Source organism: Felis catus, chromosome A1 (genome assembly GCF_018350175.1).
Source record: "Felis catus isolate Fca126 chromosome A1, F.catus_Fca126_mat1.0, whole genome shotgun sequence".
In the NCBI taxonomy this organism is placed as follows: Eukaryota; Metazoa; Chordata; class Mammalia; order Carnivora; family Felidae; genus Felis; species Felis catus.
Window position 1 is genome coordinate 67,534,730 of NC_058368.1, and position 22,775 is coordinate 67,557,504.

The 22,775-nt window shown below is 39.7% G+C and overlaps 2 protein-coding genes across 4 annotated transcripts in view; one reads left to right on the forward strand and one right to left on the reverse strand.

Moving 5' to 3' along the window:
- Window positions 1-8,195, forward strand: part of DNAJC3 (DnaJ heat shock protein family (Hsp40) member C3) — a 90,638-nt gene extending 82,443 nt beyond the window's left edge. The window contains exons 10-12 of the mRNA XM_023252703.2: window positions 1,354-1,486; window positions 2,336-2,484; window positions 4,424-8,195. Of these exons, the coding sequence (XP_023108471.1) occupies window positions 1,354-1,486; window positions 2,336-2,484; window positions 4,424-4,581 (440 nt within the window). The 3' untranslated portion in view covers window positions 4,582-8,195. The remainder of the gene's footprint in view (window positions 1-1,353; window positions 1,487-2,335; window positions 2,485-4,423) is intronic.
- A 5,431-nt stretch (window positions 8,196-13,626) lies between these two features.
- UGGT2 (UDP-glucose glycoprotein glucosyltransferase 2) overlaps window positions 13,627-22,775 on the reverse strand; it is a 188,535-nt gene continuing 179,386 nt past the window's right edge. For all 3 annotated transcript variants that reach the window (XM_045055129.1, XM_011280607.4, XM_045055130.1), the window contains 2 exons: window positions 21,830-21,956; window positions 13,627-14,148 (listed from right to left, as the gene is read on the reverse strand). In XM_045055129.1, coding sequence (XP_044911064.1) covers window positions 14,126-14,148; window positions 21,830-21,956 — 150 coding nt within the window. In that variant the 3' untranslated portion in view covers window positions 13,627-14,125. The remainder of the gene's footprint in view (window positions 14,149-21,829; window positions 21,957-22,775) is intronic.

Consider the following 22,775-nt stretch of genomic DNA (forward strand, 5'->3'; position numbering starts at 1 on the left):
GGATGATCGGCCTTCCTACTCCCTTCCAGGATCAGCTGTTGCCAAGACCAATGCTCAGGCATGTCATCGAGAGAGAGGTCTTTTCCCACAGTGCATTGCACTTCCATAAAAACTAGAATTTGCATTCAGCAGTCCATTATTTGAGATGTCTGTCCAGGGAGAACAATAAGGAAGACTTGTATTGGAGCTTCTCAAGGCCGCTCCTAGATTTGATGATTGGGTAGGAGGACACATGAGACTCAGCATACAGTTGTACTCAGGCTAAGATTTAACCTAGTGAAAGGATACAAAGTAGTATCAGCAAAGAGAAAAGGCATATGGTGCAAATTCCAGAGGAAACCAGGTAGAGGATTCCAAGAGTCTTTCTCTGTGAAATTGTAGGACAAGCTAATTCCTCAAGACGTGTGAAGTGTTGCCTACTGGGGAAGTTTGGTAGAGCCACCACCCAGGGTATTTATTTGAGGCTGGTCAGGTAGGCACCTTCTGCCCACCCCCTACCCAAATTCCAGACTCCCAGAAGGAAAGAAGATGTTTAGCATAAACCACATTGTTTGTACAGACATTTAGGCACGGTGAGCCATTCTTACCAGGGAGTGGTGGGAACACTCCTGCAGCCCTTCTTTCGAGAGGTCAGCCAGGACCAGCCTTACCAGCAGGCCCTTCTAAGGATAACAGTTTCAAGCTGGCTATGTTGGCTCTTTTCTGGGTGACTTAGATATCCAGATGCCTTGTGTTCTAGATATTAAGGTATTTGAAAATGAGATAAAAGACATAATGTGGTTTGTTATCAGACTTCCCATACTGGGACAGTCAGTGTGTGTTGTTTTGCTTTGATTCATACTTTAAAAAACATCAGGTTTGTAACAGCTCCTGTTGAAACTCCTGGGTGACACAGACATTCTGGTTGCTGATGGTTCCTCTTGGGCTCCCTGTATAAGCCTCTGATTCTTCTGAACTGTGGACCCATAGCTGACTGTGCAGATTTTCTTTGGCATGGTCTTATCTTCCTTTGTAACAATCACTTCAATCTTAGTGATGGTTAAGACTGCTTTGTATAAAGTATGGGCATTAAAATACCTCAAAGATGTGGTGAAGGTAATGTGGGAGGGTGGGCAAGTAAACAAATAGCAGTGATTGAGTGGGAGTAAAAAGCTACCTAAATTCAGCCTTAATTATGCTATGCCTTTCATAAGTTTGCTAACAAAATCATTACTATAACTTCTTAGGCTCTTAAGCAGTAATTGCACGAGAGTAAAGGGTCGGGATAGTGACTTTAGTATCAACCTTACCAGATAAGTAGAGGTTACAAATTGCATTACCTTTAACAGCATTATCTTAAACATAATTTGACAGCTATTCAGGATTATGAAACTGCTCAGGAACACAATGAAAATGATCAGCAGATTCGGGAAGGTCTAGAGAAGGCACAGAGGCTACTGAAACAGTCACAGAAACGAGATTATTATAAAATTTTGGGAGTAAAAAGGTGAGTTATTAATTTAAAATTTACATAAATCAACTGTTTTAAAGCTTATCATTGCTCTTCCTTTTTTCTCTGATTCATTGCTTTCTTTATGTAATTTCAGTCATGGATTAAACCTAACCATCTTTAACATACTGAAGCTATTTTGTTACAGGCAGATTTCTTTGATAGCAACTAGTACTGCAGTGATAGGGAATTAGTAGTTGGTAACAAAGGTATGACACTGTAGCATGAATAGATCCTGCCCTAGATTATTTAGGAAGGGTAAGGAGGTAGGAGTGAGCTTTCTTTTGTGAGGACAGGAGGGAGAGAGGGGGAAAGAAAACTAGGCCTAAAAATAAAGTGGCACTTTTGAGAAATAACTTACACGCACTGAGATCTACAAAAGCTGGGTAATGTCAGACCCACTTTCCCTGAAGAAGGAACCATCAATCTTTTATCAAAAGTTGAACCTTTGTTAAGTAAGCTAACCAGATGCAAAATAGAAAGTGGGTTTCAGACTCAGAGTATCTCTTTTAATGCCAAGATTTGTATCATGGTAGGCTGGAAATTCAGAAAGTTTAAAAACACATCTGTGTGATTTTTTTTTTTTTTTAAAGGGAACATTGCAAAGATCAAAAGTAATTTCTCCCCAGTGAGATTCTGATCTTAGGGAACAAGTATCTGAGGAAGCCTGACCAGCTTTAATGATCATCCAGTCTGGATATTTAATGTTCAGCCTGTGACACCATGGGCACGATTAGAAGAACCAGGTTGCTAACTTGCCGGCGGGATCATAACTGTCTTTTAGTTTTTTGTGGCTGTGTGTTGGGCACTGCTTAACTAATGATTATTTATTTTCATACTTCTCAGAAACGCCAAAAAGCAAGAAATCATTAAAGCATACCGAAAATTAGCATTGCAGTGGCACCCAGATAACTTCCAGAATGAAGAAGAAAAGAAAAAAGCTGAGAAAAAGTTCATTGACATAGCGGCTGCTAAAGAGGTCCTCTCTGACCCAGGTATTGTTTGTCCTTAGCATTTTCTGTTCTTCTGAAATGGCTGAGTCTGCGATGCGCAGACTTCTAGCTCCGTTCCTTTGCTGACTTGGAGACAGGGTCACACAGGGGGGACAGGCGGGCTGCTCAGGGCCACCCTGTAGGAGCTGGGGACCACTGGGTCCCCCGTCTTGCAGTTTCAGAAGTCCAGATGTCATGCCTGCCCCTGTCAGACTCAGGGCCCTTCTGTCTGGCTCAGTGGAAAGACCAACAAGCTTGGAATCAGAAGGCCTGATTTGACTCTTCGCTCTACTGCCAAAGTTCTTAGAGCTTTTTGAGCCTCAGATTTTACACCAGTGAGGGGGATGTCTTAGGTTCCTTCCACCTTCCCGGATCACTGATGAATTCTTTATACCAAACTTCTAGGAGCTCGATTAGGAAACCAGAATGCCTTGGGGGGGAGGGGGGGCGGGCAGTGAGGGTGGGAGGTGTATACCTAGCCCAGGAACCTTGTCCTGAATCAAATGTTCATTAGATTTACTGATTGCTGGAATGTTTTTATCATATGCTAAAATGGCCTGGAAAACGAGAGAGAAAATGAAGAAATTAGGTAATACTGAACAATGCTTAGACATTTCCAGAGGGAATTTAATGGTAAGCTAATACCTATTGCTTTTTTGTGCCTTTCCATGTCAGTAGGAGTAGAAGCTATGACTTGAGCTAGACAAATTCATCAAAAATAGAAGGGACTCAAGATTTATGCCCATTTGGCAATTTTTTTTTTTTTTTTAATTTTTAAAGTGTATTTATTTTGAAAGGAGAGAGAGGGAGAGAGAGAATCCAAGCAGGCCCCACACTGTCAGCACAGAACCTGACATGGGGCTCGAACCTACATGACCTGGGCTGAAGTTGGACACTTAACCGACTAAGCCAACCAGGTGCCCTCCTTGGCAAATCTTTTTTGAACATCTGTTCCTGCTATGGAATCGAAGCTGTATGGCCCTCTATTTGCATTTATAATCCTGTAAGGGAGGTGGAAATGGAGTTAATGAGCACAGCAGGGTAGTCTATCTTTTCACTCAGCAAACGAGTGCCAGCAACATTCTCAAATGGTCTGTCTTCAGCTGGCACAGTGGACAGGTGGGGGGGCCACAATGGACTGGGAGCTGGGAATCTTTGGCGGGGGGTGGGGGGGTGGGCATATGGGGAGACAACCCTGCAGCTGAGCACTAAGGATGGCAGGGAGCCAACCAATGGAGTTGGGGCCAATAGTCACAAAGTACCTACAAATGCAGTTCTTTTCTTGATGCTTAGGAGTTCTTTTGGTTCTGTTCCTTTTTCTTAGCCCCTGTTCTTATTTTAGGGATGAATAGTTTTTTTCTAGTCTGAGTGTAGTCACTTGCTCTCCTGCCACCTGCAGGATTCCTTTCTCCCGTTTGCCTGCATTAGCCTCTGTCTCGTCAGAGACCCTCCTCGGGACTGAGAGGTACAGCAGTGAGGGCAGCCTCCTGTGCTGCACAGCAGGGAACCTTAAGTCCAAACAGAACTAAGAGTGAGGCGTGGAAAGCTGTTGAGACTGTGTTACTGGGGTGAGGATGGTGATGTGGCTCTTTGTTCATAGGGGTGTGATTTTTGGAGGTCTCTTTCTTTGCAATTATTTTTTTCCAGAGAATTTCCTTGGGTAGCTTCTTGTGAGGAGAGAACATTCAGGGGGCCTGAATTTCAAGGAATACCCATTTCCAGCCCTGAACCTCAACCCTTTTTCTGTGACCGGTATTTCTTCTCTAGGCTGTTTCTCCTGAGACCAAACCTGTGAGCTGGGCAGGAATGGGGGAGCCGGGATCTGTGTGTCAGGCATGACTGATTTGATAAGAGAGAAGCCAGGAATCCTGTGATGCTCCCTTCCCCCTCCCCAGGCCTTAGTTAATACCTGGGTCTTCATTTTCTGGTTTCTTTCTTGTAGAAATGAGGAAGAAATTTGATGATGGAGAAGATCCCCTGGACGCAGAGAGCCAACAAGGAGGTGGAGGCAACCCTTTCCACAGAAGCTGGAACTCATGGCAGGGGTTTAACCCCTTCAGCTCAGGCGGACCTTTTAGATTTAAATTCCACTTCAATTAAACCAGCTGTTTTTCTGCTCTTCTTCCTTAATTTTTTTAAAGATTAAAAAGAAAGAAACCTTGTCCCGGGATCCTAATGGAAAAAAAAAAAAATTCAAATCTCTTAGTTTGTCCATGACCAAAGAGTTGTTTTAATAGGAAAAATCCGTTCTTACCCATTTTAGACTGGAGGTTGATGGGTCTGAGAAGGCAGAGAGGCGAAGACTCGTTCTATTTCTGACAGAGCAGCTCATGTAAATGTTTGAGCCTCTGGAAGAGGGTCTGAGGGAGGTGTGCCTGTGCAAGCGCTCACATAGTTTTCTCACCAGAGCGGTAGACATTCTTCTTCACAGCCTCGCATAGCCCATCAGTGCCTGCACGAGGACTGGGAGCTGTAGTTTTTGGGAGACCCCTTTAAGTTTTAGTATTCTTAGGATATTAACATTTTGAGCTGTGCGGTCCTAGGGACACCTTGGCTTAGATTTTGGTCAGTCCCTTTGCTTGCAGATACCTGTGAAATTACAGAGCCTCGTGAATGCAAGCGCACTTGCACCTCTGCTGGCGTGAGCACGGCTGGCACTGAGGGAGGGACGGAACCCACCTTTTAGAAAGCCTGCTGCCCAGTGGTAGCTGACATCGCCAGGTACAGACTTTGGATGGGTATTAAGCGTGCATTTTATGTCCAGTACCTGCAAGAGAACACTGAAGACCACTGAAACAGAATTGATTATAAAAATCTATGGGCCCTTTTGTTTAATATGAAACAAATTAACTAAAGGAGAATGGGTAATACAGCAGTGGTGTTACCTAAAATAGAACTGAGGTGCGGAATGAAATACTTTAATAGCTGAAGTTGTGAGTTAAACAGAACTTCCTGTAACAGGATTGGCTTGGAACTGTCAAGTTGCTCAGTTGACAGAGAGAGAGAGAGAGAGAATGCCGTGTGCCCCACTTGTAATCAGGGTGGTGGGGCAGCTTCTCTGACTGCCTGGCCAGCCCTCTGGGGTTGCAGTTACTCCCACATGGGACTGTTGAGGCAGGAGTTAAACTGTAGACCCGCCCCTTGCCCGGACCTCGATGCGTCTGCTGTTCTGCCAGGAAAAATACACATTTACAAATCTAGTCAGCTCTGGCTGTATTTCCATCATCAAGATGGCATCTCTTCTTGGGATTCTGTCTTCTTACCTTTTAAGAAATTAAGGTATTCAGTCTTTGTGTACTGGATAATTTTTTCCCTAAAAAGTATTATTTTAATCAAGAGCATTAAATATTTATGGAACTATTGATGCTGCATTTAAAATCTAAGAGAATTACTTTAGATAAGAATGATTACCTTCATTCTGGAAAGGTTTTTGTTTTTTGCCTCAGAGCATTTTGATGAGTATGGGTCTCTAATATATTGTTTTTATGAAGTCAGGCATTTTAATTTCAGTGGTGGGAAGCGTCCTGACCACAGCAGCCAAGCACAGAGCGTTTCCTTTCATGGTCACCCTGCAACGTACGTGAAGAAAATTTCTTTGAGAGACAAAAATCACATAGTTGAGTTAAGCAAAACATATATGTGCTTTTTTACATCTACTTAGAAGTCTGTTTCTTACCAATAAACTTAACAGTGCATTTGGAAAATTAGGGAACAGTTTGCAGCTTTCCTTTCTTTTTAGTATCTTAAAATGCAAGCCAGTGTGAAGATGATTTCTAAGGGAAATTCAATTTTGCTTATTCTTTAATCTTAGTAATCTCATTACTCCACTGTGTCAGCAATATATTTTTTCCAGTCTGGTTCTTTGGTGTCTGTCGTCACTGACCGTTTTGCAATCTAGCAATGGCCTCTACCTACTTTTGAAGTAAGAATTTTCATGCAGAGTCAGAACAAGGAAATATCCAATCACTTGCCTTTCCATTCAGAGAAGAGGTCTAGGAGGAGCCCGAGGGAGTCAGGACGGTGGAGGGCTGGGCCGCTGGAGATGCATCCCTGGCGCCATTACCCCACGGACCGTCCAAGCTGCCCGGACGGTGGCTCACGTTTTCTCTACTTGCAGTAACCGTCGTTCCTGCGCCTAAACCTTTCCCGTGGATTCAGCCTAGTCGGCGTAGCGGAAATGTGCAGTTACTTGCTCGTCTTCAGTGAACAGAGGAGAGAAGCTATGGTGCCATGTGCCAGTGCCACAGAGAGGGCTCAGTGACAAAATAATGACCTGCAAGTCCAGCCCTGCTGGGTGTCAGAGGCCACCGCCTGTCAGGGCAGACAGTCCTCCGGGCCATCGAGGGAAAGTCGCTCCTCCTGCTGGCCCGATGGGTGAGGTCATCGCACGGACTGAAAAGGCACTTGTTTTGGGGCTCCTTCCATGTGCCACTCTCTAGGCTCTTGTCTCTGGGGCCCGCAGGTGCCCGGTCACCATGATGGCTCTTTCTGGAAAAGTAAAACCAGAGAGGTGCCAAGCCTTAGCTGTATTAAGGTCCTCCCTCCCTCCTCAGTAAGCTCTGGAAGCGAAGTCTCACTTGTCTGTACACTGTGGACACTTTGCCTTCCACAGCAGCCGGGAACGAACACAGCAACCTAGAAACGCGAGAAAGGTCCTAAAAGAGAATAAACTAATTTAGTGCCCAGTTTTGAAAGTTTGTGCTTTCTTTCCATGGATAAATGAAAAATGGAGGACAACCTCAATAGTTTACTGTGAATTGGATGAACGTCATGCTAACTTTAAAACGTCTTCAGTCAGTGTTAAAAATGTATCTTAAATATCAGTATGAAAGCAGAACTTTTGGGGACTCTGATAATGGAATGTAAAAACTACCTTTTTTTTTTTTTTTTAAGAGAAAAATGCTGATAACCAAGTAGGGAAAAAGTTCATAGGATCACAATTTGAAATTGGCAGCATTTCCTATTCATGGTGGAAAATGAAAAGATTACACCTTTAAAGGCATGAACTTGGTCAGCAGTTGTGACATTTACCATGAAAAAAATGCGTAAGAGACTTCCATTAAAAGTGGTTCCTCGGTCAGGTTGTGTTTGAGCCGCCTGCCTTAAAGCCCAGAGGTCACAGTGACGGGCCTTACAGACATTTTCAGAGTACACGTCAGCGGTGGCACCTAGAGAAGTTCACGCAGCCTCGTTGAACGTAGTGATTTTTCCATATTTGTAAAGGAAGGAGGAAGGCAAATGCTCATTTGTCCACAAATAACATCCTTACTCTAAATCAGATCATTCCTTTTGTTAGCAGTCTATGCTGTAATTGCAAATGATGTTAATAGGTGGGGATAATTTTTTTTTTTTAATGGATGATCTCATTTGCTGAATGATTTAAGAGTCAGATTAGCCACTGCGTGGCCTTGTGTATAAGTAACAGGTTTTGTTGCACTCGTCTGTGGTCGGCCCCTCCTGCCTGCAGGGGAAGGAAAGAGTGTGGAGGAGGTGGATCCTGGAGATGTTTGAGAAGTTAAAATATTACTCCTACTATAAGGCTATAGCTGGTTTTGAGTGAGACAAGACTAAGTAACTTAATCCATCCCAAGTTAGTGTTTTAATAAAGAAACTGAAAATTAATTGAAATGGGTCTCAGATATGTCTGCAAATATGGGTACTATTTTTATGCCCATGTATTTTCACATTTAATAAAAATATTTATGGTCAAATCATTTTCTTGCTTTCGCTTCATTTTTAGTCTTTTGGAGAAGTCTCTCTTCCAACTTCGCCTGACATGTAGTCTGTGACCGGGGTGACCAAAGGGCTCCTCCTTCATGTTCAGGTGAAGGAAAGTCAGAGCACAAAACAGAAATAGCTAAAACTTCTTACCCCAAAAGTCCTAGAACAGCTAGGCCTTAAAGTGGACAGTTCTTCAGGTTCAATACTGTTAAAATCTAATACTTAAATTGGCTTGGTTGGAAGACTTTTATACTTAATTTGCACATTTCTGTTAAAGTCGTAAAACGGGGTTTGCAGTGTGGTCTCAGATTTCCAACTACAGACCCACATAGCTTTCTTCTCAAGTCTCCTGCATATCCTCAAAGACTAGAATACTTAGGACTTTCCCCAAAAGCGCAGTTTCCAAATTCTTGCTAATAATCCTGCTGTCTTTGCAATCTATGAGCCATCAGCCTTAGTCTGAAGATCATGAAAATATCAACAGATGTGACAGCTGGCAGGAAAACAAGAAGAGGAAGGGAAGATCCATTTTCTCTTCCCAGATCCTCAGGGTTTTTCTCGGTGTGAAAGATGCTTCAAAGATAGCAAAGGATAACTCTTCTAACAAGTAACATTTCTCTGTATTTTCTTAGGATTATATTAATTCTATCACCTGTTGCAGTGTTTGGCTTCTTGCGAGAATTTAATGCATTTTATTACCTCAAGTTACTAAGACCTCATGAGTGGAAATTGTACAATTTTTGTGCAAACAAAATAGCATCTCTTCCACCTGGATCCACTCCGGTTATGCTAACATGCAAGGAGGGCCTTGTAAGATGTGGTCTTTACACCTGGGGAAGTTTATTATGGCTGCTGTGCAGTGGAGAAAAATGGCACCAAATCCCAGAGAATCCTACTTGTCCTGGTATCCGTGAGCTGTTACCTGCTAGACCAAGTGCTGCAGAACACTTAGATTAAATAGGACTGTCAGAAAAATAAAAATAAAAAAAATAGGACTGTCAGGAAGCCGTGCAGGCAGAAAGATGCTGAGCAATCCTGGAGAAGTCTTCATGGATGGCAAAGCCCGTCACTGCATTTTAGGACCACAGCACAAAAGCTCTTCCTGTGGTCTGCAAACTCTCCTGCATGACCCTGTCACCCCCTCCCCCTCCCGGCTAGCAGCTGGCTCCCACCTCGAGTTTCGTCCCCCATGTCCCTTCCTTCCTGACACTTCCCCTTCATAACATCTTCATTTGGAGATTGAATGCCATTTGTTCTGGTCTGATAACTTCAAAAGGACACATAGTAGGTACTTAAACAGCTGTTGGATTGGTTCGGGTTATGGAAACTTTATATTTTGGCCTTCCTCAGATGAAGCCTTTTGGACACATTTTCTGGTAGAAGCAGAGGCAGGTTCAGTGACTTTTGTATGAGAAGGAGTTGGTGCTGCTCTAGATTCTCCTCTATACGATTACTCATGTTTACTTCAAAATTCCTCTCAGCAAGGCCACTACCGTTCTTCTTCCTTCTCTACCTTCTCCCCAATTTTAAATTAAACATGAAGTTGATCTTTGTCATTCAAACGTTTTGGTTTTGAACCCGTCTTTTAAAATTTAATTTGTATTCCCTTAATTCTTATCAAAAACCTTTAATTCAGGGAGATGTGAAAACATGGGTGGTTTTCTTTTCAAAATTTTATTTAAATTCTAGGTGGTTAACATAAAGTGCAGTGTTAGTTTCAGGAGAATTTGGTGATTCATCACTTACCTTCAACACCCAGCGTTCATCACAAGTGCCCTCCTTAGTACCCATTACCATCTAGCCCACCCCCCCACCCACCTCCCTCTGGCAACCCTCAGTTTGTTCGCTATCCTTAAGGGTCTCTTGTGGTTTTCCTCTCTCCCCCACTTCCCATATGTTCATGTTTTTTCTTAAATTTGACATAGGAGTGAAATACTGGTCTTTCTCTGACTTACTTTGCTTATTAGCATAGTACACTCTAGCTCTATCCATGTGGTTACAAATGGCAAGATTTCATTCTTTTTTGAGGGCTAATATTCTATTGTGTGTGTGTCTTTATCCATTCATCAGTCAGTGGACACTTGGGCTCTCTCCATACTTGGGCTATTGTCAGTAGTGCTGCTATAAACATCAGGGTGCACATGCCCCGTCGAATCTGTGGTTTTGGGTCCTTTGGGTAAATACCTAGTAGTGCAATGGCTGGGTCGTAGGGTAGCTCTATTTTTAACTTTTTGAGGAACCTCTACACTGTTTTCCGGAGCGGCTGCACCAGTCTTCATTCACACCAACAGTGCAAGAGGGTTCCCCTTTGTCCACATCCTTGCCAACATCTGTTGTTTCTTGTGTTGTTGATTTTAGCCATTCTGACAGGTGTGAGGTGGTACTTCATCATGGAAAAACCTTAAAGTAAAAATCATATCTGGTAGGAAACAAGCCTGATATAGTTGGGCACGTCCATGTGATCAAAGACAACTTTTAAAATTCAAATAATTAAGAACTGTAGGGAACAAGATACCTTCCCAAACCTGAAATTTTTAAACAAGGTTGTTTACAGTAACTTTTAAGTCAAGAGGTTCCCCTCTGGAATTTCTCAGAAAATAGAAGTTTGTATTTGATAATCTGAGCTTTATAATACACCATAAAAAGGGAGCAGCTGTCCCATTTCCATGGTCCCTCCGGGCTCCAGAGCAGCAGCACGGGCCCCCAGGGATCCCTACGGCAGACCATGCACCCCTGGGCCACAGAGTTGCCTGTAAGTTGAACTCTGGCCATCAGAGCCCTGGACCTCCCTGCCACTCCTCTCACTTTGCCACCAAAGGTAAGATTTTAACAAATCAACTGGTTTTTTGAAAATGAGTGGACCGCCTTAAATCTACCAAGTCAGAGAAGCAGGCAAGAGGGGGCTGGACAGTACCTTAGACTTCATGGTACTGAGTCTCATCAGCACCTTTCCTCTGGAGCCAGGGATCCGAGACCTGTAGAGTCCTTCCGTGAACAGTCTTATTTGTTCTAGTGGGAAGTTAAATGTCACTAACTTCTTTGCTGCTATAGCTCAAAGAATGTCTCAGCCATGCTTTAGTCACTGAAGGATATTCGGACTTGACATCTACCTACCTTCTGCCTTTAAAATTGTCCTGCTGGGTGCCTGAGTCAGGACCTGGTATGTAGTACATAGGAACAACCATTTCCTTAAGCACCCCCCCCCACCCATGCCCTCCACCTTGTGTCGAACTACATGTTTCCTATTAAAGAAAAGCCTGATTTTATTTGTTAGCTCCAAGGCTGAGATGGTGCTTTCTGGAAGTATTCTATTCTCTCTAGAAGCTCCGTTGTCCTCTGAACTTGATAACCGGAGCCAAAGGATGGGCACTTCCAAAATCTAACCTTTTGCATTGGAGCTTCTTAGTGGTGTGAACACCGAGTTGCCTTCAGTCTCAGTCTCATATTCTGGGTATACTGTATGCCTAAAACGTACAGGTTTTTACAGGATAAGCTCAAAATCTGCCAATTCTTGGATAAACCGTTCAGACAGTTTTCTTAAAGGAGGGGGAAAGAGAAGTGGATTATAACTTCAGATCCTTTTCTTCTAGGATTTGATTTTTGTTAAAGTTTGATACAGGGCCTGCACCTGAATTCAGGATCCAGAATGTACACTAAAGCCCCTGGCCTGGGCTACATTTCAGCATTTCCAGCTCAATGGAGCTGGTGGCTTTCTCTGGAAGAGCTGCCCCCATGCTCAAGTCAGACCTGAAGGTCAGTTCCCACACTGTGTCCCTGAGGGGGGGGGGGGTAGATTTTTGTATGACACAGCAGTCTATAAGCACTTAGCGTAAAGATGAGCCATTTTATCAAAGAATCGCCCCGTAAAGAAGTATCTGTTTAGAAATCTGGATTTTTATTTTATATTTTTTAATTAAAAAAATTTATTTATTCTTGGGGCACCTGGGTGACTCAGTTAAGCATTCAACTCTTGGTTTCAGCTCAGGTCATGATCTCATGGTCATGAGGTTGAGCCCTGCATCAGGCTCTGTGCTGGACGTGGAGCCTGTTTAGGATTCTCTCTCTCCCTTTCCCTCTGCCCCTCCCCTGCTCAAGTTCTCGCCCTCTCAAAAAAAAAAAAAAAAAAAAAATTACTCTTTTAAGTAGGGTTCATGCCCAATGTGGGGCATGACCCGGAGATCACGAGTCTCATGCTCTACTGACTGAGCCAGCCAGGCACCCCTTAAATTGAGATTTTTAAATGCAAGCTATCACTCACCTGAAATGAGACTTGTACACTGTGCCCTTCAAATCACAAGATACAAACTAGGAGGGGAGCATCAGGACTTTGTATTAGTCTGTAATTTCAGCTTATACTGCATGAAATATAGAATCTAGCATATGGGAGATGGCAGTTAGTGATAGACATGGGAACTAGTGCCTTTACCTACCCGATCCTTCTCCCCACAAAATTCTTAGACAAGCGAAAACAGAGACTGACAGTGAAAGAAGTGTAGGTACCATCTTACAGTCATTTGGGGATTCTGTCCCGAAAACCACTGCAGACCTCAGGTTAGCTGGGTTGGAGCATCTAACTCACTTGAGCCGATTATAGAGTCTCTTATCTATAAGCTTTATCAAACCATCTAGAACAATCTAGTTCCATCAGGGCAGGCCACACTCCATTTTATCACAGACAAGAACAAGTAACAGAGGCAGGGTGAGCAGGAGAGGGAGAGCCCTTGTGACTTCTAATTAGAAATGAATGAAGCAGCTGGGAACAGGGAGGCTATTTTCAAATACTCTATGGGCTATGCTGCTGAACAGAGAAGGGCTAGACTTGTTCAGTAGAGCTCAAGAAGCAGGAGAAACCACCAGTGGACCGTTCTGGCTCACTGTAGAGCTCAGATGGACCAGCCTGCCTCCTGAAGCAGACAGCTCCCTATTGCCTTGCAAGGGTCCAGGGGGCTTGAGGCTCCACTAGGTGGGACTGCCATGGTGGCTGGGAAGCCCCTCTATTAAACATTTCCCACACCACACTCATCAGGAGTGTGGTGATCTCCTTAAGCAATCATGATTTCCCATTCTCAGCTCAGCCCCACTGAATCAGCTTCTTCAGGGGATGGGATTCAGATGACACTGAAGTCTCTTCCATTACTCAGATCCGATTTAGAATAGCTGGATAGTTTTTGAACATTTACTATTCCTATTCATCTATTATTAATACACGGCAGGAAAACAAACTTCATATTCTTAACTTAGTTTCCATTGAAGTGACTACTTTCATACTTCTTTTTTTATACTTATTTTGAAGGCATACAAAGCTCAGTAAGTCCATGAATATAATTTTGTGAAATAAAAACTAGAAACATTAAGAAACTACAAATGCAGCATAGGATGAAAACATCATACTGTTTAAGATAAATGATTACAGTACCACACAACTTTCATTTAAAAATAAGTTATAAATGGGCTTAATTTTTTTATTATTCAGGGGTAACCACAAATCCTTTTTTCTTAGAGGAAAAAAACACAAAACAGCTTTCTTTCATTTTAAATGCACTTTGAGAATAAGCAAATATGGGTGCACAACGAGCTGGAATACACAGACACAGATGGTTTGATAAATCCCCCTGAGAACCAGCTAGTCAGGTATGTTCTTCTACTGGGCTATCTGGCAAAATATCACTTTAATGGGTGAAAACCCAGGGTCTTAAGCAATAAGGAAAAAGAAATAATCTAGTTTTAAATACTCAATGGCCATTTTTTATATAACTTAAACTTATTCAATACATTAACTGCATGTATTTTTAAATATTATTTAAATTGAAGAATATGTCACTAATCTTTAATGAAATTTCCAAAAGCCTTGGCAGTAGTTCCACACTTCCCCAGCAGGTGGCAGATTTCTTGAAATACTTTCGTCGTCTTTCATAAGCCAGTGCTAGAGTTCATCATGTGTCAAAACTGTAGAGGAGGAAAGTTTATTTAGTGATTGAAATCTTAAATATCAAATGAGCTCAAATGTCACCCAAATCATAGGTGCTGGCTGAGGATCCTTTTGTTTGGTTAGTACCTTTTTGCTTCATTATTAGTTGTTTGTGCATTACTGTATCATAAGTACTTACATTTTACCACCTAGAAGGGAGCTTTCATGAGTCTATGAGGACAAGGACCATATCTTTGTTATCTCTGTTATCTCTAAAGCCTAGCACACTGTCTGGCAATTTGAAGCCTTGAAAAATATGTATTTATCACTTACTATGCACAAATAGCCTATCACTAATGTAATGGAACAACAAAGAGCAGAAGCCATATATGGTCTCCTTCTGTGATGGGAAGAGAGAGCAGTCAAATACTGATTTAGCTGATACAAATGCGAGAATCAGTGAAGACTATCAGAGACCAAAATGGTTTCTTTTGTATTACTGAGTTGTCACATACTAACTGATTTTAAAACACTGAGAATTCAGGATATTTTCAGGCAGAAATGAATTAAAGTACAATGTAAGTGCATCCTATTCCACAATTTGAGATGGTAGACTATGTTTCTTCTTCACCGAATTTCACCTGAGACAAAATGTAAAGGGAATAATAATAATGAGCCTAGGGAAGACATTAATTAAGATGTGATTGCCCCCTTCAAAAATAATCAATAGAAGATAAAGTAAAAAAAAAAAAATTTCCCTGAACAGAGAAAAAAACTAGGTAATAGAAAATATAACCACAGAAATACAAAGGATCCTAAGAGACTACTATGAACAATTATACACCAAAAAAAAAAAAAAAAAAAAAACAACCCAGGGACAATCTAGAAGACATGAATAAATCCCTAAAAACATACAACTTACCATGAATATACTGTCTCATGAAGAAATAGAATACCTTAACAAACCTGAGACTGAATCAGTAATCAAAACCTCCTGAGAAACAAAAGTCCAGGACCAAAAGGCTTCACTGGTGAATTCTACCAAACATTTAAGGAATAATACCGATCCTTCTTAACTTTTCCAAACAACAGACAGAGAAGGACACACCCGAACTCATTTTATAAGATCAGCATTAACTGGATTCCAAAACCAGAAAAATGTACTTTATAAGGAAAGAAAATTACAGGCCATTATTCCTGATAAATAAAAATGCAAAAATCCTCAAAATATTAGCAAACTGAATTCAACAATACATTAAAAAGATCACACACCAAGATCAAGTGGGATTTATTCCAGAGATGCAAGGATGGTTCAATATCCACAAATCAATCAACATGATAAACATCAACAATATGAAGGATAAAAATCATCTCAATGGATGCAGAAAAAGCATTTGAAAAAACTCACCATCCATTTATGACAAAAACTCACAACTAAGTGGGTATAGAGGGACTGTACCTCAATGTAATAAAGACCATATATGACAAGTCCACAGAAAACAAACATTATATTCAACGGCAAAAAGTTGAAAACTTTTCCTCTCAGATCATGAACAAGAATGCCTACCCTTGCCCCTTTTATTCAATATACTATTAGAAGTACCAGCCATAGCAATTAGGAAAGAAAAGAAAATGCATCCAAGCTGAATAGACATAAACTGTCAGTATTTGAAGATAACATGATATTATATAGAAGAAACCCTAAAGACCACTAAAAAAACTGTTAAAACTATAAATGAATTCAGTAAAGTGGCAGGACATAAAATCAATATACAGAAATCTGTTGTGTTTCTATACACTGATACCAAACTATAAGAAAGAAAAATTAAGAAAATAATCTATTTACAATTGTATCAAAAAGAATAAAATACTAGGAATAAATTTAACCAAGGAGGTGAAAGACCTATACCCTGAAAACTCTAAGACATTGATGAAGACACAAACAGAAAGATATTCCATGCTCACGGACTGAAAGAATTAATATTATTAAAATGTCCATACTATCCTAAGCAACCTATAGGTTCAATGCAATCCCTATCAAAATTCCAATATCATTTCTCACAGAAATAGAACAAGCAACTTTAAAACTTATGAAGAACCACAAAAGACACCAAATAGCCAAAGTAACACAGAGAAATGATGAAGCTGGAGGCATCAGGGTCCCTGATTTAAAACTGTATTACAGGAGTGCCTGGGTGTCTCAGTCATTAAGCATCTGACTTCGGCTCAGGTCATGATATCATGGTTCGTAAGTTGGAGGCTTGCTTTGGGTGAGCTTGAGACCCATTTCAGGTGAGCACAAACTCTGCTTCAGTGAACACGAACTCTGCTTTGGGTGAGCCCCACTTCTCTCTGCCCTTTGTGGGAAGATTCTTTCTCCCTCTCCAAAAAAACAAAACAAACAAACAAACAAAACCAAGAAAACTATATCACAAAGCTACAGTAACCAAAACAGTTTGACATTGCCATAAAAACAGATACACAGATCACTGAAACAGAATGATGGGCACTTATGACAAAGAAGCCAAGAATAGGCAATGGGGAAAGTACAATTTCTTCAATAAATAGTGTTGGGAAATCTGGACAGCCACATGCAAAAGAATGAAACTTTGCCCCGTTCTTACACCAAACACAAAGATTCACTCAAAATGGATTAAAGACTCAAATGTAAGACCTGAAATTATAAACCTCCCAGACGAAAACATAGGCAGTAAGCATCTTGATATCAGTGTTGGCAATAATTTTTTGAATTTGTCATCAAAAGTAAAGATAATAAAAACAAAAGTAAACAAATGGGACTACATGAAACTAAAAAGCTTCTGCAGATGAAAGAAACTATGTATCTGATTAGGGGGTAATATCCAAAATATATAAAGAACTCATACAACTCAATAGCAAAAATCTAAACAATCCAATTAAGAAAATGGACAGAGGCTCTGAAGAGACATTTTCCCAAAAAAGATAAATAGGTCAAAATCACTAATCATAGCGAAATGAAAATCAAAACCATAGTTATCATCATGTACCTGTAGAATGGCAATTAATCAAAAAGACAATAACAAGAGTTAGCAAGGATGTGGAGGAAAAGGGAACCCTTGTGCACTGTTGATGGGAATGTAAACTGCTGCAGCCACGATGGAAAACCTACGGCAGTTCCTCAGAACATTACACAAAAAGAAGGAAATCCTACCCTTTGTACAACATGAATGGACCTTGAGGGCATTATGCTAAATGAAATAAGTCAGAGAAAGACAAATACTGTATGATCTCACTTATATAAGGAATCTAAAATAAAACAATACTGAGCTCACACACACAGAGAATAGATTAGTGGTTGTCAGAGTGAGGTTGAGGGATGGATAAAATAGGTGAGGGGTCAAAAGGTACAAACTTCTAGTTATAAAATAAGTAATAGGGATGTAATGCACAGCATGGTGATTATAGTTAACAACACTCTATGGTATACTGAAAGTTGCTAAGAGACCTTAAAAGTTCTTATCACAAGAAAAACAAATTTTATAAGTATCTATAATTTCACAATATATACAAATAATGAATGTTACATGCTTGAAATGAATATTATAGCTATAATATCTTAATTTAAAAAAAGGAAAAATAAAGAATAATAGGTCATGACCAAGCTGAGTTTGTTTCTGGAACACAGGAAATTTCAATATTAGTAAATCTATTAATATTGTCTATTATATTAATAAATCAAATATAAAAACCAGGCAGTTGCTTCTATTTTTGTTGAGGATGCGGTTGATAAAATGCAACCCATTCTTGATAAAAAACACTTATTAGAACAGGAATCAATGGATATTTCCTCAACATAAATTTTTTAGTCCAAAGCCATTATCTTAACAGGGAAACAGAGAAGATTGGCAAAACAAAGTGAGAAAAAGAAGCTAATATTTAACATCATATTAGATATATCAACCAAAGCAATTAGACAAGAAAAAGCAATGTGAGGTATAATGATTAGAGGAAAAACCATTTTTGTTTGCAGATAAGATGTATGTAATCCTAGGGGAAAAAATTCAAGAGAACCAACTGAAATATTACTATAAATAATAGGGGGATTCAGTATGATCATAAAGATTCATAAGCTGAAAACAATAATCTATCACAAGCAAATACCAGTAAGATACACTGTAAGAGAAAATCCCATTTATAATAATAACAAAAAGATGAAATACCTAGGGACAAGCTTAAAAAAGATATGGGTAAGACCTATATGATTAAAATGTTATGATTCTTGACAAACATAAAACTGAAACTGAACATAAAGATACAACATGTTCTTAGGTGCAAAGAACAGTTTTCACAAACACGTCAATACTCCCTAACTTAAGTAATAAATTTAATGTAATCTTCCCTCCATCCTCGTCTCTACCCCCCACCAAAAAAGAAAAACCGAAAAATTTCTGGAACTAGATGATTCTAAAGCTTATATGGAAAAATACACAAGAATACCAGGAAAACAACAACGAAATAGTAATGAGGGGAGATGAGCCCTACTCAGTAATAAAACATGCTATAAATCTTCTAATTAAAAAAGTATATAATAGGCACATGTATAGACAGAGATAAATGGAACAGGATAAAAAATGTGCCAAATGAGACAGAAATAATGCAGGAATTTAGTGTATGATAAAGGTGGCAACACAAATCTCTGAAATAAAGACCATCAACTTTTTTCCAGTATTGGACAATAATCCTCTAGAAAAAATGAGCAAAGGATAAAAATAAGCAGTCGAAAAACAGAGTTACAAATGTCCCTGAAACATATGACCAGATTCTCAACTCCATCTATGTTACAGGTTGAACTGTGTTTCTCCAAAATTCATATATTGGAACCCTAACCTGCAGGACTTCAGAATGTGACCTTATTTGGAGATAGTCTTTACAGAAGTAATATGGTTAAAATGACATCATCGGGGTAGACCCTAATCCAACATGACTAGTGTCCTTGTAGGATGAGGAAATCTGCACAGAGACGTATACAGAGAGAAGACAATGTGAAGAGACGCAGCGAGAAAGTGGCTACCTACAAGTCAAGAGAAGGCCTGGGACAGATCCTCCCTCACTGCCCTCAGGAAGGAACCAACTCTAAAGACACTTTGATCTTGGACTTCAAGCTTCTAGAACAGTGAGACAAAAAATTTCTTCCGTTTGAGTCAGCTACTTTGTGGTACTGTGTTAGAGCACCCCCAGAAAACTAATACAGCTTATAATAAGAGAAATGCAAAAGTTATAAAACAAGGCTTACTATAGCCTTAAAAATGATTGCCTCTTTGTGTTTGAGTAAAAGAGGTCTTCCAATTTTATTCTTTCTATATATAGTACTTCCATATTGTTTTCATGTTTATAACAGACTTACATTTGTAATTCAAAATTAAGTAAAAAATCCAAAAATCTTTTGTAAAACTTATTTTTACACATTCATAGGTATGTATACAAACATGCCATTTTTATTTAAGATGGGGCCAATTACAAATATTACTATATTTTTAACTTAAAATATGCTATCCACAAATACATTTATCTCAATTCTCTTGAAAGACTACAATATTTCTTTGTATGTATTGACATTTATATAATCAATCTTCTATTAATGGATCAATTATTTCTATCTCATTATTAAAAACAATGGCATAACATGTATACATATTTCTCTATTTATTTATTAGAAAGAGAGTGCGTGTGCGCACATGAGTAGAGGAGGGGGAGAGAGAGAGAGAGAGAGAGAGAGAGAGAGAGAGAGAGAGAGAGAGAGAATCCCGAGCAGGCTCCACACCATCAGCACACAGACCAACGCGGGGCTCAAACTCGCAAACTGTGAGATCATGACCTGAGCTGAAATCAGGAGTCAGATGCTTAACCGACTAAGCCACCCAGATGCCCCTCACTTCTCTTTTTAAATGTAAACCTGACACACATATTTTAGTTTTTATACACATTGTAAAATTTCCTTAATTTATACAGCTGCTGTATGTATGAGCATATGAGTGCTCACTTGTCAGTAACCTCACTAACTCTGGCTATTATTAATCCTTTAACTCTTTCCAATTTGGGAAGAGAAACATTTCATCCGTATGTTCTGTGCATTAAAAAATTTTGAGGTAATTGTGTAAAAATTTCCTTTCTGTCTTCCTTTCCCCACCCCTTTCTCCCGTTTTCTGCCTTCTTCAACTCCCTTTTAAAACAGTTGTATCACACCACTTACAGAATCTTCTTCTGAATTGAAATGGTGTCTTCAAATTATTTAAGTTATTAATTAAAAATAGGGGCACCTGGGTGGCTCAGTCGGTTAAGCATCTGACTCTTGATTTCAGCTCAGGTCATGATCTCACAGTGTGTGAGATGGGGTCCCACACTGGGCTTGGGATTCTCTCTCTCTCGGCCCCTCCCCTATGCCCTTTCTCTCTCAAAATAAATAAACAGTAGAAAAATAAATTCATTAACAAAACATGGATGTGTTTTAAATACTCAACCTCTCAGAAAATAACTGCATAGGTTTTGTTAAAGAATACAAAAAGATGAAACACAATTTCATGCTTATGAGAGAAAGTTTATATATAATGTTTTTTAAGTTTATTTATTTTGAGAAAGAGTGCAAGGGTGCACACGCATGTGCTTGTGCAAGTGAATGAGTGGGGGAAGGGCAGAGAGTGAGAGTGGGAGAGTGGGAGAGTGGGAGAGTGGGAGAGTGGGAGAGTGGGAGAGAGAGAGAGAGAGAGAGAGAGAGAGAGAGAGAGAGAGAAAGAAAGAAAATATCCCAAGCAGGCTCCACACTGCCAGCACTGAGACTGATGCAGGGCTTCAACCCACAAACTGTGAGATCATGACCTGAAATCAAGAGTCAGACACTCAACCAACTGAGCCACCCAGGCGCCCTTATGTATAACATTTGTATGTTTATATTTAACATTTCAGCTTCTAAAAAAGATAAAGCTGAGGGAAATAAGAATATTATTCTGAACCACTGGGAAGAATTACTGTTGAGGATTAATACAACCTGTTTGAAAGTCTCTAACACTGGAGCTCAGTGCTATTTTTAAAAAAGAGTAAAGAAAAATTGAGAGAACTAGGCACTAATGAGGAAAGAGAATTAGGAGCAATCAAGAAGTTTACAGCAGTTTTAACAGAATATTCAACACTTACTTGTTGAAGGTTTATGTAGAGTGATGAAATGCCTAGGTAACCACATTTTAATCTTAGAAATGGAAGCAAATCTAGTCGAAGTCACCTTCCAGCCCTGAGGAGGCTACTAGAACCAGGAACACATGGGAAATCCATATTCCACATGGGATTAATTCGGGAGATAGGAGGTAATATTTCTAGGTTCCATATAAGTCTTTCACTAAACTTTAGGGTTTGGATTTTCATATTTGGGACATTTGGTGTAATCCTAAAGACAAGCATGTTTTCTACTTTTATTTTCTACCTCTTGTGTCAGAGGCTAATGCTTTGGCACCCATTTATGTGGTGATATGAACTGAAGTTACATCCATGGGGGAATAGATTCTCTATCCATGTTTTAAATTTGTGAGTTTAAGTCCACATAAAATGAAGTTCTTAATAATGTCACAAATTTTCTGAAAGAAATTCTGACCTGATCATTTACTAAATTCACCAAGAAATGAGTTTGTAATCTATTTTAATTTCACTTCAGGCAACACATGATTCAGACACCACCATAGAATGATGACTTACTTGCATTTTTCTTCTTGTTTTCTAGGTGTTCTAACAGTTGTCGTATCTCAGTGTCATACTCCACCCATTCTGGGACAATCCTGGCAGCAGCTTTTAGCTTAGGTTCTTTTGTTTTGGGATTATTGCACTAAAAGTTTAAATAAAATTCGGTTAATGAAAAATGACTTTCCTTGTATGTTAATTATGCTTCATTTAAGGAAGGAAGGGTGGGAGGGAAGGAGGGAGGGATAGAGGATGAACAGATCATTGTCCAGGAAAAAAGGAAATACTTGAGAACATTACTATGTCACTACAGCATACAAAATGAATTTTATAAAAAGCAGAGCCCTAAGTACTAAATATTTAAATCACTAACAAATAAAAGTACTTAGTTTAATAGGGAAAGGATCAAGCGAAATGACAAATGATAGTTTATGTAAGCAGTAAGTATTTAATGCAAATACCTCAATCAGAAATTTAAACAAAAATTGTTTAAAAACATTCTTACGGTTAACAAGGAGTCTGTCAAACACTTCTCCAAAATGTTTTGGCAAAAGATCTAATTACATGATTATTTTGTAAAAGAACATAGCAGACTATATTAATAAGTATTCTCTTATCTTTCTTTGGACTAAAATCTGGTTTATATACTTGTGTTTTCCACAGACAAATATTGTTAGCCTTTAGAAATTCCTCGAGTTTGTTTAGCAAAAGCATTCCCTCCCCTTTATATGCTTCTGTTCTAATTAGCAACTGTGGCGATATTAAAAATCAGTTAACTGGAACTCATGTGTCAAAATACTGATAGGGTGAAATTCACAGGAGTTTATAAATCTCATGTCTAAACATATTAACTAGTCTACCTGACAGATACAGTGGAATAACGATGGGTACAGATCCTCAGTCCTCATGGTTCCAACTCTTTGCCTACTGGTAGTAAGACCCATACATTTCAGTTAACTGTGTG